Source organism: Copidosoma floridanum, unplaced genomic scaffold, assembly GCF_036245765.1.
Source record: "Copidosoma floridanum isolate Cflo_tuat_1 unplaced genomic scaffold, Cflo_Japanese_pri ptg000006l, whole genome shotgun sequence".
NCBI classification, from domain to species: Eukaryota; Metazoa; Arthropoda; class Insecta; order Hymenoptera; family Encyrtidae; genus Copidosoma; species Copidosoma floridanum.
The window spans coordinates 16,416,722-16,434,361 of NW_028321883.1; the positions used below are offsets into that span (position 1 = coordinate 16,416,722).

The 17,640-nt window shown below is 30.5% G+C and overlaps 2 protein-coding genes across 2 annotated transcripts; one reads left to right on the forward strand and one right to left on the reverse strand.

The window, feature by feature from the left end:
• Positions 1–4,609: 4,609 nt before the first annotated feature.
• Positions 4,610–7,607, reverse strand: LOC106644213 (uncharacterized). The gene is made up of 7 exons (XM_089598342.1): positions 7,504–7,607; positions 7,050–7,388; positions 6,360–6,584; positions 5,913–6,235; positions 5,517–5,822; positions 5,028–5,436; positions 4,610–4,952 (listed from the first exon to the last, which is right to left on the reverse strand). Exons 2-7 carry the CDS (start codon positions 7,075–7,077, stop codon positions 4,684–4,686), a joined length of 1,560 nt encoding a protein of 519 aa, XP_089454468.1. The 5' UTR covers positions 7,078–7,388; positions 7,504–7,607; the 3' UTR covers positions 4,610–4,683.
• A 5,905-nt stretch (positions 7,608–13,512) lies between these two features.
• Positions 13,513–17,611, forward strand: bora (aurora kinase A activator-like protein bora). The gene is made up of 7 exons (XM_014359652.2): positions 13,513–13,921; positions 14,315–14,585; positions 14,684–14,990; positions 15,060–15,145; positions 15,218–15,412; positions 15,485–15,698; positions 15,870–17,611. The coding sequence occupies exons 2-7, from the start codon at positions 14,319–14,321 to the stop codon at positions 16,370–16,372; spliced, it is 1,572 nt and encodes a 523-aa protein (XP_014215138.2). The 5' UTR covers positions 13,513–13,921; positions 14,315–14,318; the 3' UTR covers positions 16,373–17,611.
• Positions 17,612–17,640: the final 29 nt, after the last annotated feature.

Consider the following 17,640-nt stretch of genomic DNA (forward strand, 5'->3'; position numbering starts at 1 on the left):
AGCTGTTAATAAAAATTAAATTATTATTCATTTGTTCCCTTAAATCATGGTGATCCTCAAAGTGGGTTTTTTACAGCATATTAATGGAAAGTTAGAAAAATTTTTAACTATTTTATATACTTTAAATCTGTTCCGATAGTTTTACAAAAAATTAAATGATGTTCAGTATATATTACACTATCTATGTTGATTACGCTTCGCGCGTATTTTCAAATCTGCTGATGAATATTTCAATATTCCAATTTGTATTAGATATTTTTTAAATATTATTTAGAATGCAAAATATAAATTTAATTTAAAAAAATGTTTTTATTATAAAATCCATTACGAATAATCTATTTGAATTATAGTCATCTAAATGATCAGATGTATACTTAATTTCAAAATCTCAGTTGTGTTAAATAATTCTTATATCAGTACAATAATGGCTTATATTATGTTTATTTTTCTTTTCAAATCTACTCCGCGTGTACGTAGATAATTAACTAAATTCCGTAATACATTTATTTCAATCTCCTTTTTATTATTTTTTCTTTTGGATAAAAAAGTAAATTAATCACTATTGTGAAAAATTTTTTTTTATTTTTAGAAAAATCTTCGGACACTAATTTGATCATAATTTACAAGCATTATTTGCTTACTCATTTATTTATCTATTTTTATTACTTGTGAATCACATTTGAATTAAACAGTGCAGTAAAATCCTTCACATTATTCCACTACAAATTATTTTTCTTTTTTCTGTAGAAGGGATTGTAATACATTTACAAAAACTATAATCGTGTTCTTCAATTATCTTTTGTTTCAATCTTTATTTCTAATTTCAACATAAAATGTACAAGGCATTATTTCAATGTATACATACATAAAAATATGGTACGAATTGCTTTAGTAGCCAGTACTGTTACCTATTGCTAAATTACATATATGGATACACAATGTACGTCGAAAATAATATGTTAAGATAAATCATGGCTAGGATTCTCAATTTGGTTTTTAAATTTTTTTTTGTTTACAGAAAATGTATCAACAAAAAGTTCTCAACTGAATTGACAACAAGCTTTTTAACTGTTAGTAATTCATGATTTAGTTGAATATTTTGTGTACTTTTTCAAATTGTCCAGTGATGCAAGACATTGCGCCATTTATAATTTCAAGCATTTTTACGGTCTGAAATAAATAACACAGTTAAGTAGGGGTAACTAAGACAGCTAATACAGTATTTTATTGTTATGTTATACATTTACTTTTTAGAATTTAGCAAACCGTGTATTTCGCGATAGCGGTTTCGCTAAATTTCAACATCAAATAAAATTTTAATTTTTAATATTTAATAAATATTCTGCTACCACATCTATTACATGTAGTCATTCTACACACTTTTCATCTTCGTGATATATATTTGTTTTTATACTAAACACTTTTGTACTATACAAATCCTATTAGTTGTACTAACGTATTTGCCGACAGGAATTGATCAATTGACGCCAAACTTAATAGTACTTTTGTTACATTAAAAATTAATTTTTATCTAAACTGTTCCAAATAAAGAGTTTATGTATTTTTTAAATTACTTCATTTTTAAAAATATTTGACGTATTACATAAAAGTATAAACAAAATTTTACAATTGATTTAAATTAAATCTAAAGGAAAAATATTTTCATCGGCTAGTCGACATAAATCAGAGTAAAATATGAAATAGGTATTCGATTTGAATTATCAGATCTTTGTAAGCTTATTATTTAATTCTGTTTGATGCCCTAAATCTATGACTGGTAACATTTCACAGTATTGATAAGATTTTTGTACGTGATTGGATAAAATAAATTGATACTGTCCTCTTTGAAGTACGTAGTTACAAAAATAATGATTTCAAATCATTTATTTCTACACTATCTTTAAGTAGATGGTATTAAAAAAATAACAACTTTCAGTCGATTTATTTCTAAGAAAACTTGAGTACTCTTCATCTTTATTTGGCACATAAATGACAATTGTATTTTAGATATTTGTTAGTGTAAATGCCAGTCAATTTTACTTCACAAAATCCAGCATAGAAGTTAAATCTCACAGTTTGTAAAACTGTTATGATTATATTGTTATAAAGTACTTTTTTATTTAAAAAAATAATGTTTCAAAATAAAATAGAGTTTTACACTTAAAATAAAAACTTTTCACATTAAAATTTTCGTAAAATTGCCTTAATTTATCGTTAGGCCTAATTGATTCTTGTTTAACTAATCAATGATAACCAATCGTAATAATTTTCACAGTTTTTTTTACAGTTTTTAAAACACAAATCTTCTTTAGTCCTATTAATATTTCAACTTAGCTTATGAAAATAATTAACTTTACTTGCTATGTTTCTTTTTTTAATTTTTCTTGATCATACCTATGGTTTTATTAAACTTATAATCTAATATACGATTGCTTTATAACATTGTTCGCTAAGGAATACTGTACAAGGCTCTATATAAATTAATTTTTTTATTTTCGTTAAACTCTCAAAAAGTAATCTCATAATACGGATAAACAATTACGTTATCTATAAAGTCAAGTTAACAGTTAGCAACAAAGTACATTTTCAACGTCATAATAGTGTGTTTACAAAATATCTAAATTCATTACATAAAATATACATCAGCAATCATTACAGTAATCAAAAGTTTTTTGTTAACTAAAGCTAAGAAAAATAATTTTTTACACTTTACACAATTAAAAAATAAAAATGCTGTATCATTTCAGACTTATAAGCAATATCCGTTTTTCAAATAAGAAATAAAATATTACAGTTTATTTATCTCATACATTTATTTAACAACATATTTATTAAATTTATGTAAAGGAGTCCTGAGCTATTTTACTTTTATTCTGCTTACACATAAATTTATAGATTAGTTGAGATATACTTAGGCTTGAATTAAATTCAATGTTGCTGAATTATAAGCCTATCTCTATACTATCTGACCCTCATTTTTTGATTTGGTTTGGTTCAACGAAATCAATTATTTAATTAAAATCATATATTCAAAATTCCCCACACGAAGCTATAAGAACTTATACCTTATGTTTATCAAAAAATAAGTTAAAAACGCATCTTCAATAAAAATTGTTTTAGTTAATAATTAGTTTGAAATGATTCGTTATAATTTAAATAAACCCTTGCTTTTTGAATTTTAAATAAAATTACGAAAAAATGAAACCAAGGCTTTCTATAAAACTTAATTCTTCATCATGATTAATAAAGTATTATTAACAATTTTCCAGTAATTTATTAATATACTAGACTTGAAGGCGAGCCACATAAAATTTTTAGTTTCTTCATTTTCATGGCTTGTAAAGTTTATTAAATTATTGATTCAGAAATGTAATTTTTTTTCATGCTTCATTAATTTTTATTACAATCTTATTTGTATTATTTGTGAGCATCTATTTCATCACATCTCATTTATAAATTTTGAAATTCATTATCAAATTTTTATAATAAAAATTTAATATTTAGTTTTTTTCTTTGATAAATTCTAAAAAATTTTTACGCATAGTTTTTTTGTTAAAAAATGGTATCTTTCATAGTTCAAAAATTCCTAATATCTTTATTGGTATTTAAATAACAAAAATTTTTGTGTTTTTATAACTCTCCAAAAATTGATGATTAAAAAAAAGCAACCTATTTTTAATAGATTATTCTTGAGAAAATGAACTTTGATGGTATTTTATAATCAGATATCAATTGATAAATGGAACTTGAATAAGATTTTCAATTCTATTTTCATGAAGTTTATTGCTCATCCGTTTGAATTTATTTTTACTATAAAAAAATATATAAAGGCATTCTTCATAAGCTCGTTTTAAAACATTGTTTGAACTTTATTAACATTATCAAAACCAAGGAATTTAAACAGAGTAAATAAATATACATGCTATTACAGAACCTTTAAGAATATTCTGTGAAAAATAATTATTAAATATCTTTATGATCAAAACCACATGACGTGAGTTTCAAGTTTACTTTACATCATAATCATAAAAGTCGGCAGTGAAGATATTTGAAGTTTGTGGCCTTAGTCAGTTGAAAACACTAGGGCAATTCATCGTATTTCTAATAATTCGATCGTCAATGATCATAAAAATACAAAAATTTTCATGCATCTATAAAAATAAAAAATACTTTATCGTCTTGATGAGATGAGGCCGTTACTTTGCTCTTCGAATTTTGTGGGCAGTATGGGGCATTACACGTGATATTCATACCTGATTCAAATTTCCTTTTGTACGTCTTATATTTTTTCTTTGATTTAATATGCAAAGTAAAGAAGGGCACGATTGTCGTATACGTTTGTGCCCGAGTTGCGATCCACGCGTTCTTTTTACTGAGGGCGCAAAGTGCCGTTTTGCGCTCGTGGGCACACCTTGAGCTCACTAATCACTTTGCGTTTGCACCCATGGTCAGAGAAAAATAATGTACTACTCGCTATTTGTTTCTGGTAAAAAATGTGACTAGTTATTGAAAAAGAACAAAAAAAATCAATAAATAAATAAATGTTGAGTTCCAGTCGAAACTGTGCGACATTTCTGATTAAAAAAAAAAATAAATAAAAAAAGGCATTGATAGTTTTAGCCATTGGTGTGAACAAAAAAAACCAATGTAACGCATTATTGCTGGTTCCTGTGTATGTTTACCCTAGCAGTCGCCAAAGTCGCAGTCACCGCCCTCGCAGTAGCAATCGTCGCAGCAAAAGTCCTCGCCGCAACAGCTGTCGCAGCAGTTGTCGCAACAACCATAATCGTTGTCGTAAGAATCGACCGTTGGGATATTGTCAGCGGTGGGTTGACTGGTAATAAAACCTCCGCCATCCTCGAGTACGTTTGTCGCGGACATCACACCGGGTTGCGTGGTAATGGCCGACAGTCCCACAGGTGGTGTGCACTTCAGGAGATCCTCGATAGGACCTAGAAACGACCAAACGAAATAAACGATGAACGCATCTCTGAGTGTACGCACCGTCAACCAAGTGCGAGCCTTACCGGAGTTGGCGGCGTACTCTCCAGCACCAGCGACAGCTTGATCGGTAAGGGTCATTTGGTATGCCGGTCTCACAAGCGGCTCGCTGAAGATCGCGTCTGGCTTCATCCAAACGTTTGAGGGAAGGTTGGCACTATCATTGAGTTGTAGCATGTTGAGGGACTGTTGGATGGAAGACTCGTTGACTACGGAAGCTGACACTTGTGGATCTAACAAGGGAACTGCGCCCGGCAAATCACCGGCTAAGGGAACACTAGGAGCTGCGGGCAGTGTCGGCAATAGGTCAGGGGTATTATTTGACACTTGGCTCGCCTCCATCGGCATTATGTTCAACGTTGCAGGAATTACAGTAGTGTTGGGCAACGTGGCACTTGCAGGAAGAAGGGTGGTCGCAGACGTAGGCAGCGGATCCTGTAAGAAATGTCAATCGTTATGACGACCGGCAGTCGCTATGGATTTTGACTTTGGGGATTCTTGAGCAGATAACTTACCGAAGACGATTCCGTTACCAATTTACTAGATTTAGACAAGATTTCCGACTGCAAAATGGGATTGTCGTAATTTTGGGGCAAAGATGGGACTCCTTCGCTGGAAGACAGTTGAGCTGTAGAAGTCGACGTGGATAATGGGTTCAGTAATGGTTCGGCAGGCAAGACACCAGTGCCATGCGGTACATTAGGGTTTGGCAGTGTCAAGTTCTCCATTAAGTTTAGTTCTACTGGACTGGACATTGCCAAAGGGGCTGTAGTATTGTAACGAAGCTCTGTTAATCCAGAACCACTTATAGGCGTTGCATCCTGGGTATGAACAAAGAATTGGTACAGTATTTAATAATTTCAAGTCAGTCGTTTTTAGCTTATATTCTTAGAGTTCTGAGTACAATTTACCAGTAATGTCGAACCACTGTCGCTTCCAAATGCTTGGTGCATTGTCGGAAAGTGCTCCCAATTGGTGTAGTGCCCGCCTGAAGCGATACCGCTCAAAATATTCGAGTACATTTGGAATAAAAATCCCCAGTACTGCATCAAATCGAATACTGTAAAATGATATCCATGGATCAACAGATCGTTCAATATAATATTCCATAATAACTCTGTTTCCCATGATGATTTTGCAGCTGCAAACCGATCGTTCATTTGCGAACGATGGATTATTACGATCCTCGTTGCGTTATTATCCCATTGCTGAAATCTTCCATCATTTGGCACACCTACATATTGTTATTATTTAAGTTTTACTCAAGTTTGCTCTTTATATTGTTTTTAACATTAAAAAAAAAAAAAAAAAAAAAAAAATTGGAGCATAACTGCATACGCAAGTGATCGTAGAATTACCTGATTGTGGAAAGTTGTTAGGTACAAAATTATTGCTAGGGTAAGAAATCGCATTATTTGGTTCTAATGAGGGTGCGTACGGTAGAGGTGCTGAGTAGCTTGAATCTTGATACGGATGGATTTTTATGGCTTCATTATAAGGTGGTGGAGGATCAATTGGCACTGCACTGTGGTGATTCTCATTGATTGAATTTTTTTGCGTTTCCTTCTCCGCAGCTTGAGATGCTTGGAAAATAACAAAAATAAGTTTGACCTCACCGCAATTTTCGTATCTGCATATAATAATTTAAATTTTTTTGTGAAATTTCTTTGTTTTCTACTTTTAAATATTTTTATTTTGATCGACTATTTTTTATTCGAAAAAATACTACTTTGAAAACTAAGAGTGAGATCAAAAAAAAGTTATTTAAAAAAAAAACTTACAACGTCGTCGAAAATACATACGAACGACTATTAAAAATTTATCAGCAAAATAGTGTGGTGTATGCGTAACATGCAGTGATATTCTTTTGATCACAAGTACAAATAAATCATACAAGTTTGATATTTTTTTAATTCGTCATTTCGGCAATAGTTCGCGTATACATGTTTAAAATTTGAATGAAAAAATTCCTAGCCGACAGTTGTGAATTAAATGTTTTCAATACTTAATGTTGCACATAAAGATCACAATAAACAGTATCTTCTCACCTTTATGCGCGTCTTTGTTGAGATCCATATCTTTCGAATGAACGACCAAAACAGCGTGATATTCGAAACTTTGATCGGAAGGCTTTTCCAGCGCGTAAATTACTACACTGAAGTACCCACGAACGATGCGTTCACAAAAGGCATCAGTTCAACAGTAGGCTGCGAGAAAGAGGAGGGGCTTAGAAATTTCCAAAGTCTAAGCGATGTCGAGTATCTTTGAAAATCCCTCTTTTCCATTTTCTCCTTTCGTACGTGGGAATATATTATGCACACGAAAAAGCGTACAGCCTTGTCAGGGCAGTCCAACATTTTCTTTTCGTCTCCTCAAGTCGATTTTTCCTTAAATTTTCACAAAATGGGAAAATAGAGGTTTTCATCAATAAAAATACACTCGAAATTCGAGTTTTTTGAAAAAAATGTCGATTTAACACATGCAGATACGTATTTCACTTACCTCCAATAGAAGCAGCATCAGTAAACAATACGATTCAATCCGTAATTCTGAACAACTTATAGTTACGCTCGTTAACTGGGCACAGCTTTTGAAGCGAACATAAAACCACATGTGTTACGTTTTGTAGGGGCTTCATTGAGTAATTACTTTCTGTCTTTATTACTAAAATTATTTTAGATTTTAATGATTTTAGAAAACACTCGAGTCCCGTGCAAACGGTTCAAGTCATGTTATTTACATGATAGTTTTTACTTAATTTTTTTTTTCTTCTCAAATATTGTGCTGTGTACAAAATCGAAGTCTTTTTTTTATGCTATCGGTTTTTGCAGTGGAAATATATACTGTAACTCAATACTTGAACTGTTTTGGTGTATCTTATTTTGTCACCCAGACAATTAATAAACAGTCATATCAAGAGAGCAATAGCACGAATTTAAAAGCACTATCGTTGTAATAAATAGTAACGATAGTGGCAACGGCTGATAAAATGTTGAGCGAATCATTGGTCTTTAACTATAAGACCTCGTCGTTATACGGTACATTAGGCTATTCGAGAAATTAGAATCACACAATATAACTATATTTGTTTCTGTTGTCATCTTGACGCCTTTCACATAAATTAAAATAATTTTTAAAAATCTGTTGAATTGTTTTTATACGTGTTCTTACACATGTACCGAATATTTTGTTGCAGACGACAGACTAACTAGCAGACACTTTTCTCTCTCATGAGAGTGCAGTCGTGCAGTGTATATAATATATATTATGCCATACTGTATAGTTATACATACTTGCTAAAAAACAGAGAGTTGTGTGGGTGAGAATTCGGTATAACATCCATGCGCAGGCGCATATCTGCAAAAGGAAAAGATGCAAAACAATTAAGCGCAATTGACCTGCTATATTCCACGTCTATAGGTGCATAAGATAGAAGCACGAAAAGGAAGCTGTCTCTATCTGTAATGACCCGTGATGTAAGAGATGTAGGTATATAATATGCACATCATACTTTCTTTCAAACTTTTCTCGCAGTTGCAGTTCTTTGTTGGTTGAAGATTTAGAATAATTTGATGTAGAGTTGGGATTTACAACAAAATAACACGTGTATTTGCTGGTTTGTAGAATGGCAAAGTCTCTGAATACTAAATAAAAATAATTATGAAGAGAGAACTATTATTCCAAGTATATTATTTATTAGTATTACCCATAATACAATAATTGTAAGGGAAACTCACAGTAACTGGGCTTCCTTCGTTAACTTTTTATTTTCGCATTGAATAGTCATGAATCAAATAGTTATAATAATAATAATAATAATACTAGTATTTTATTTATATTTCATGACTGATTGTTAATTGTAGATCAGTGATTCACTTAACAAGTCTTAATTTGAACTGTAAATATGTATGATTTTTTTGATACATCTTGAATCGTCTTTTCTGGCGGAGGAAGCTCCCTACCGTATTTTTTTTTTTTTTTTTTTTTTCTTTACAACCTGAAAGTAACAAATGATATTTAAGTCGCCAATGTAATTTAATAATAGATCTAAATTTTTTGTTTGATCATAAAATTTTTTTTTCCCTTTTAAAAAAAATTTGCTGACTCAAGAACTGCACTCTAAAAGTGAAATTTATTTGTCATTATGCTTCCTTAAAAAAGCTTTGTAATAAAGAATATTAATCGAATGTCGTGATAACAGGATTACTATTTTTTATGTCTCTATTTTATGAAAGTATTTTTTTTTCTGCAGATAGCTTTTTTTATTTTACAATAACACCATTAGGTAAGGTATAAAAAAAAAGTTTTATTTCAAATTGTAAAAACTTCGATTAGGCTAATTGATTATTGAGTTTAAGTAAAATTCAGCTAAAGATATATTTTATTGCGATTATTTTTTAAAAATTCATACGCACACTTAACGTATTGAATACTGAGTTTCTAGCACACAAATAACGGCCAAACAGATTTTTATTTTTCAATGAATCACCGAAACCTTTTTTTATGACCTACAATGTATAATTTATAAAAATAATGCAAAATCTACTTTTCTAATAATTGGTGAAATAATCACGTTGAGACCATAAAAATATGTTATCATTAGAAATGAATTACTTGTTCAAGGCATTTTTTAAATTAGGTTTTAAAATTTCATAAGATATCATTTTTGTTTGACCAACTTTTCAGAGTTTATACATTTGTATTATGCGGATTACGAAACTATTTAAAATTTATCTGACAATAACATTATAATAAAAAATAAAAATCCAATTTAACTTAACATATATTCATAAATGCTAAACTCTGTAGGTAGCAAAAACTGCAGTTATTTGTTTTGACAAAAGATTGAGGATGTTTCATAGCATATAATATCATTTTTAAACTTTATTAAAAGTGTCAAATTTTACATTCGTAAAAAATTTACAAATTAGAAAATAAATACAAAAACAATACTTAAGTAACAAACATATTGGATATTTGATACAGGTGACATAAAGGATATATTATTGGTAAGGCTCTTAGAAGCCTATATTAAATCCATTACTAGCGACCTGGTCATTGGCAAAGGATAGGTCAACCAAGGATAATTTTAAAGGGATTGAGTCGTACATATTAGTTATTACGTAATAATCGATAAAAATAGTATTTTCAGTATAATTAGTATGGTAAATAAATATTGTATAACTGATTTGAAGCAAAAGGAATGGACATTTTATTGATACTGTGCAAAAAAGAGAAGCTTGCGCTGATCTGTGGCATCCAAGTATCTCTGTCCTACATGTGTACATACATATGAGCTAGCAAGCTACCACTCACGCAATTCTTGAGGGGTAATAGATATATATATATACATGGGCACGTTCGATACATACAGGGTGTAATTAGAACGGTACTTGTGATTATCATTCGTTGAAAAATGGAGCAGGTGTTTTTAGGTGCTTGGAGAAACAAGGATGCTAAAATGTGGCAACTGTTGTAGGGTACATGCGAGGCTTTTCAGAAAATTTCATTTTTTACAGTTTCTATGCAACAATGTCACTATTAGTTGTACCTTGATTGATTACAGCTTAGTTTTCTCACAAATTAATGGATTATATTAAAAATTGTTTGTACCATATGCACCATGACTGAAGAATTTTTTATCAACATTAAATTATATGTACATCTTAGGTGTTAATTCAAATCGCATAACTTTTTTTGCATTGTGTGTAAAAAATTGAAGAAAAAAAACATGATATACTGAGGTAATAAGCACCCTCTAATTATGCATATAGTAAAATTACTAACGAGAAACAACAGAATAAAATATCAATAGGCAAGTAATACAATGCTGGAAAATTGTACATCAAAAATAATTCCTTTGAAACGACTTTTAACGATAACAGTAAATTTTCATGTTTTAAAGCTGTTTCCTTTTTTCTATAATTTTTTAAAATGAAAAATTTAATACAAAAATCTATTACATTAACTTTGTTTATTTTTGTCAAGTGTTTGTTTAGTAGTTTTAATTAAATTCGTGAAAAAATTCAACTAGAAATTTCCTTTTCTTGTACAAAACATTGAAATAACAAGTGGATTATAAATAAAATTCGAATTAATTATTCCAACATATGAATGATGCAGATAGTTTTATCAATTTTCATATGTTACTGTAAAAAAAAATGTTTTTTATTCATTCCTTTTTTTATGAATACACACGTATTAACAAACGGATGTGCGTGTGTCTGTTAATGTATTATCTCTACTTCTGTGAATGAAGTGGAAAAAACTCATTACTTTCATATTTTACTGCTGAATTAATGAATGTGTGCCACTCACAAAAATATGATAAAATTGGTTCCGATTTCCTCTTAAGTCAGTTGAATAATATATATATAGTTAAAAATTTTTTTATACCTAATTGTGAATGTTTTTTTATTATTATTTGGACAGTTTTTGTTATTCGTGGTAACTATTGAATTCCAATGATGATTATTTGTAATTTCTCTTCAATCGGATGAAAAATTATTTATTTAAAATTAGAGAAACTAAACTGATCATTACCTACTACTTTTAAACACCCAATACCACTTGAAATTTTGTTTGCTAAAATATCATTCTTCTGAAAAATTTTTAAACTTTCAATCTATTTTCTTTAGAAGCTTTTAATCTGACTCGCATTGGATATTTAGATAATTGGTAATAGTAGCATTTGGATCAAAATTTTAATGGTAATTTCTTGAAAACATTGTCACGATAGGTTTTCGGAAATTTTTATTTAAAATACTTTTATTAATCTAAAAAGGCAACAGTACCAATTTAATTTTATGATAGATATTGAAAATGTGTATTTAGTAACAACATATGTCCACTAATCTCACTGAAATAAGACTAATCGTTTAAATTATTAAAATAGCAACAATTCTGTTAATAATCCAAACTGCGAGGCAAATCTGGCTTTTCGTCAAACTTTTTTGTTAGCAAAATAAAAACTATAACTTTAGTGCGCTCAACTATAAATTTTCTTCATACTCCACTGCTTATTTAAAGAATTAAACTTGATGCACTACACCAAAATAGGTATAATCAAATTACTTTTTACAAAATTATTAAAAAATATATTTATGTATATTTTGTATAAGATACTTATGTGTTTCCATAAAAATAATGAAAATGTCACATAATACGCAGTTTTTTTGGTATCTTAAGATAATAATTATTTTATTGATATTTTTTGGCAAAGTCTATTATTGAGAATCGAACTCGTTCTGGATAATCTTCGTTTATTAATTGAGTTGTATTTCTTTGAGAGATTTACCATGTAGATTGTATAAATATTGATGGATAATTTTTTTATACGACAATTTTAATAACTAATAAGTATATGGATCATTTCAATGGCTGGGTAAAAGAAATAGATATTATTTCAGATTTGGATGGAAAAAATAACTTTTCTATCCAAATGTCTGTCAGAAACATCAGTTAATTTAATTTGGATAACATTTTTTTTTAAATTTGTATATGGCAGTACTGATACTTAACTATAAAATGAGTCTTTGAATAGGCAAAAATATTTTTCACTTTTAATTGGTGTATTAAATTGCGTTACTACTAGAAAAAAAATTCTAAATGAATAATCAGCTTTTTCACTCCAAATTTAAAAAAGGTTTTTTTTTAAACTATAAACCATTTGAACTGTGTTTTACAGAGAAATTTCGCAAATGACAGAGAATAACAAATGATTCACTTGGAGAATATCTTATAAGTTACTTACACACACATACATTTTATAATTCTGTGAATTACCTATGTGCAACAAATACATGTAGGTATCACGAATTCATCATAAATACAAATCATCAATATGTCAATGACTTTTCGTAAACGATCACCACCACGACCTACGTAACTTTACAGCCTCTGATTTTATCATTCTGGTAAAGAGAGCACGGTGTAAGATGTACGTGAAGTCATGTGTAGTAATTAAAGAAATTACTACTAAGTAATGCCATATGGTCGATTTTATTAAACCATATGAATATCTCTATTTATAGAGGTCGACTTTTGAGTAAAAAATAAATTGTAAACTTGCCGCAAACGGCACAAACTACGTCAAATTTTTATTATCTATCTGTAAGATTAGTTGCGGCTGGTTTTTAATTATCAAAGTGACTTTGCTGTAAATAGCAATAGTTATTTGGATCAGCGCCATCTAGCGGTCTTTATTTTTTGGCCAAAAGTGGCTCCTAAAATTCTCAATCAGAGCATTCAGGATTAGAGCCATTTAGTCAATAATAAACCAGCCGCAACTCATAATGAAGCTATAAAATGAAAAAATAACAATACATGTGTTTTAGGCGGCAAGTTAACAATCCGTCTTATGGTTGAAAATTTATCTTCAAAAGTACAAACACATAGGAGGTCGATGTTTTAGTAGAAAATAGATTGTTAACAAATTAAGGTTAAAGAGAGGACTTGAAAGCCTCAAAGTGCGCCAAAACGTGACCAGCTGATTAACTATTGTTTACATGTGCGAACGCACAGTCAGTTAGTTAAGCCAGGGTGGGGGTAGGTACCAACCAAAAACTTAACCAACGCATCATTTCCGAACAGAGCCAAGTCAACTATACCTTGAATTAAACTGCGGCGCTGTAATATATTCCGTAATCTGCGGCAGGATCCCCAGGATCCCTGCATCATCTACAAGCACATTTTAAAATTCGTTGGACTTTGGACGCGTGACGTCATCAAATTTAAACTACTTTTTGTATATACTCTCATAACAACTTTGATTTAACTTAGCCTTGCCGAAAAGAAGTCTGAATTACCGCTGAACGTCTAAACGCAGTTGTTCGATAAAAACGAACAAACAAATTGTTCGTACGATAGCATACGGTTAATTGAAATCATTACGATATTTATTCTTCCGGTAAAAGTGAAGGTTTGTGACTATTTTAATGTTTCAATCATTTGCATCGAGAGAGGATTGTTGGTTAGGTGGTTGTGATTGCATTTATTGAATAGGTAGTTGGTTTGGCCTAGGCTTTTTATAAAGATTTTCGCGGTATATTTTCCCTTTTTTTCGTGCTACATTCCTTTTTGCATGTACGACAAAATTTTTCTTTTAGATAAATTGAAATTTAACCAAGTTTTGCGTTTTAAATTTACTTTACAAGTATCATATTTAATTCATGATCGACCAACTACTTTCTCTCTTATACATTTTGTAATGCAGAGTATAAGTAGTTTTTTAATATCTTGTAATGAGGTATAATTCAATAGATATTGTATAACAAGCATAATACTTTCCTTTATAATTTGTTTCAACGAGAAGTGACATGGATTCGTTCAGCTGGAGTCCAAACAGGAGAAAAATAAACTGTGATAGTATAATGATGCTGAGTCCCATTACAAAAACACCAATACGTCAAAACGGCATTAGATTAAAAACTAGTTATCAGAATCACACCAACAACTTATCTCTTCTACCACATCACATCACACCACCATCAGGATTAACGAAATTTATTGCCAGAAACCCATTTGAAGCAGAGCTGACGAGTAAACTGCACGTTTCAGTTATGAGTCCAACAGTGTTTAGTAAGGTATAGTAGTATTCCTTTTTTTTCTTTTTGATTTATTTAGCTATATATTTCAATTCAAAATTGTTCAAATCAGGCTTTAAGATGAAATTATGTTACAGGTTCCCAATTCATCTCATAAAAAATCTCCTGGTTTTACGTGGAACATTGATGAGTTGGCATTGATACATCCTGCCAAAATTGATGAATTCCCTATGCAACAGACGTACTGTTCAGATCCAGAATCTGAAATACATGCACAAGAAGCAATAAGTAGGTTTTTCAGTGAAAATCAAATTGTTCCTAGTCCTTATGATGACAAAAATAACGATTGCAACAAACGAGATGACATGGAAACTCCAGTAAAGAGTCAAGAACAGTTAAATTTATCCAAAGAAATATTGAGGCAAAAGAAGGAAAAAAAAGACAGTAAGTATTACCTTCAAGCACCATTTAACAATAATTTTTCATATAAATTAAGTAATTAATACATTATAGACTCGGCTCAAACAATTTTAACTCTACCTCCAATACTGCCACCACATGTAGAAGAAATACTCAAACCTTATTTTAATTTTACACAGGTAGTATACAGGTTTACAAATTGTTCAAATATTTGATACATTTTAAACATATATTATTACTGTAATTCGTAGGACCAAAATTGTGAAACTGAAGAAGCTAACAACAGTAATACATCTTTGAGGAGAAAATTATTCTTTAACAATGACGATTCTCAGGATGATTCGAGCAATTCGATTTCAACAACTCCAAAACGATCTAAAAGTCCTCTGAATCATGACTTGAGCCCACCCCAGAGTGGAATGTTCTTCCATGGTACTCCAATAAAAGTATGTTATTACTGTTAACTTTTAGTACAATGTATAATTTAGCATTTGCATTGTACAATATTTGTTTTTCAGAGTGCTTCTCAGATCGTTCAAAGGACTTACGGAAGTCCACTAGCTTGTAGCCACACGTCTTCACCGTGCGATGTTTCACCAATAAGCAATCCCGTTGGATTTAACATGTCCTGCCAAAGTATTAAGTCTCGTAAATCAGTGGCCAAGCTTGACTTTACCAACGATATGAGTATTGATATTGAAGATTACAAAAACAAGGATGATAAAATCTTGTGTAAGTTATTTCATATGATTTTGACTACGTCAAATTGATACAATAATTTAAACTAAGCTAAATTATCCATTTTTATGCTACGTATACAGGTTATTCTTTTACTTAAATTAAAGAACACTAAAAGGGTACTTGAATGATGTCCAGGATTATTAATATGTATATTATTTTCAGGTGAAACTCTATTTTCCTCTGAGGAAATAAAGAAGTCAGGAACAGTATCTCATCATCACTCTGACAACGATACTTATAATAACATCACTCAGATGGCCATATCTTATGAAAACTCGGTGGTGTTCAGGTACGAAAATAAGGAGAACATTGCTCCAAACATGTTGAACGGGACTAGTAAATCAAAGTGTATCGAAGACAGTAAGATGCCCTTCAACGAAAACTATGCTCTACAACAGAGCAAAATGTTGTCTGGCAATTATGTAAAGCAAATGGCATCCAGTTCACATCACGATACTGGTTATCAAACCTACAGTAGTAGCAGTAATTTAACTAGCAACATTACAAATACTGATAGCTACAGTTCTCTGACCAAGCAGAAGCAACGCTGGAATGAACGAACGACTCACACCGACGAAGACGTTCAGTTGACAGACTGGGAGAACGCAATGAACATGATAAGTTCGACTCCCTCAAAGTATAACAGAGGCATACATAACTTTTAATGATTTTTTAGCAACAATTAACTTGAATTTGTACATATTTTACTTTTGAAAAAAATTGAAAATACTCAGTGTCTTTCAAGAATAATTGGACAACAAAGAGTGATTTTTAAATCGCGCTGATAAAATTTTAGGATGCACATTATGCACCTTAAAGTCAAAAGTACAGAATATCTTTGACGGGTGTGTTGTAGCGATACATCTGTGATAAGCATAAGGTCTGAAGCTGAACCCACTCAGCTCCATGTCTAGCGCACCTCTGCAGAGTCAAGAAATATCATGTTTGGCCATAGTAAAGGACGCTTAAGTTAATTTTTGTTTGATATCGTAATCCAACATAAGGATTAATAAAATTCTATTTATTTTAAGGAAGAAAACATTTGATCCGAGTATTTGTAGAAAAAAATTAGATGCAATGATTTCCAGTATATCGCGTCTAATAATAGCTCACTGGAAAGAAGGAAACTTAAAATATTATCTCATAACTAAATCTTTTTCAGACGATAACTTTTACAACTTCATTTTTAAATACTTAAGTTAGTATTAATTTTTTTTAATGTGCCAAGTTTTTATGTTTTATTTTACATTTTAAGTTCCTTTATAAAAAAATAATTTTAACGTACTAAAACAAATTTTAGCTTTTAAGAAACAAAAACTTGGACTGCTTTGATGGTTTAAAATAAACTTCAAAGCTGTCAACTGAGCTACCCGACTGATTTTCTATTGTTCATTGGTAGCGATGGTTGTGATTTAAATGTATATTTTTAAACGTGATTCTGACAGTAGAATCTAATCGTTTTAGTGCAATCTCATCATGATTGATAATTAAAGGAAATTTCTAATACTATATTTTTGTTTTTAAATGATTCATAGTAAAATGATTGACGATCTTTTGCGTATACTATTGACATTGAAAAGAAGAGATTATAGATAATATTTTTTTTAGTCCAAAATAGACCGATTGGGCGTTCGACACGTTGTATCATACGAATCATGTAAAGTAGCGCAAGTTTGTACTTTTGTAAATAAATGAACATATTTTTTGGAGAATCAGACTATTGAACTTCTATACTGTATAGAACTAATTTCGTTTGTTAGAACGTCTTGTTATTCTTTTCGTCTTCACATTGTTTTTGCACATTGTTTTTCTCTAACACCCTTAAGCAACATCCTTGGGTAACAAATATTACGAATTTTGTAAATACAGTTCATATATTTCAACACTTCTTTTTTAAATTGAAAAAAAAACCAAGTATCAAAGTACCAATCTA

Excerpts from the sequence above, each read along its gene's own strand:
- LOC106644213 (XM_089598342.1), bottom strand. The coding sequence starts at position 7,077 with ATGGATCTCAACAAAGACGCGCATAAAG. Across the intron at positions 5,437-5,516 it reads TGGTAACGGAATCGTCTTCG|GATCCGCTGCCTACGTCTGC; the intron begins GTAAGTTATCTG and ends CATTTCTTACAG. Across the intron at positions 4,953-5,027 it reads AGAGTACGCCGCCAACTCCG|GTCCTATCGAGGATCTCCTG; the intron begins GTAAGGCTCGCA and ends GGTCGTTTCTAG.
- bora (XM_014359652.2), top strand. The coding sequence starts at position 14,319 with ATGGATTCGTTCAGCTGGAGTCCAAACAGGAGAAAAATAAACTGTGAT. Across the intron at positions 14,586-14,683 it reads GTCCAACAGTGTTTAGTAAG|GTTCCCAATTCATCTCATAA; the intron begins GTATAGTAGTAT and ends ATTATGTTACAG. Across the intron at positions 14,991-15,059 it reads AAAGAAGGAAAAAAAAGACA|ACTCGGCTCAAACAATTTTA; the intron begins GTAAGTATTACC and ends AATACATTATAG.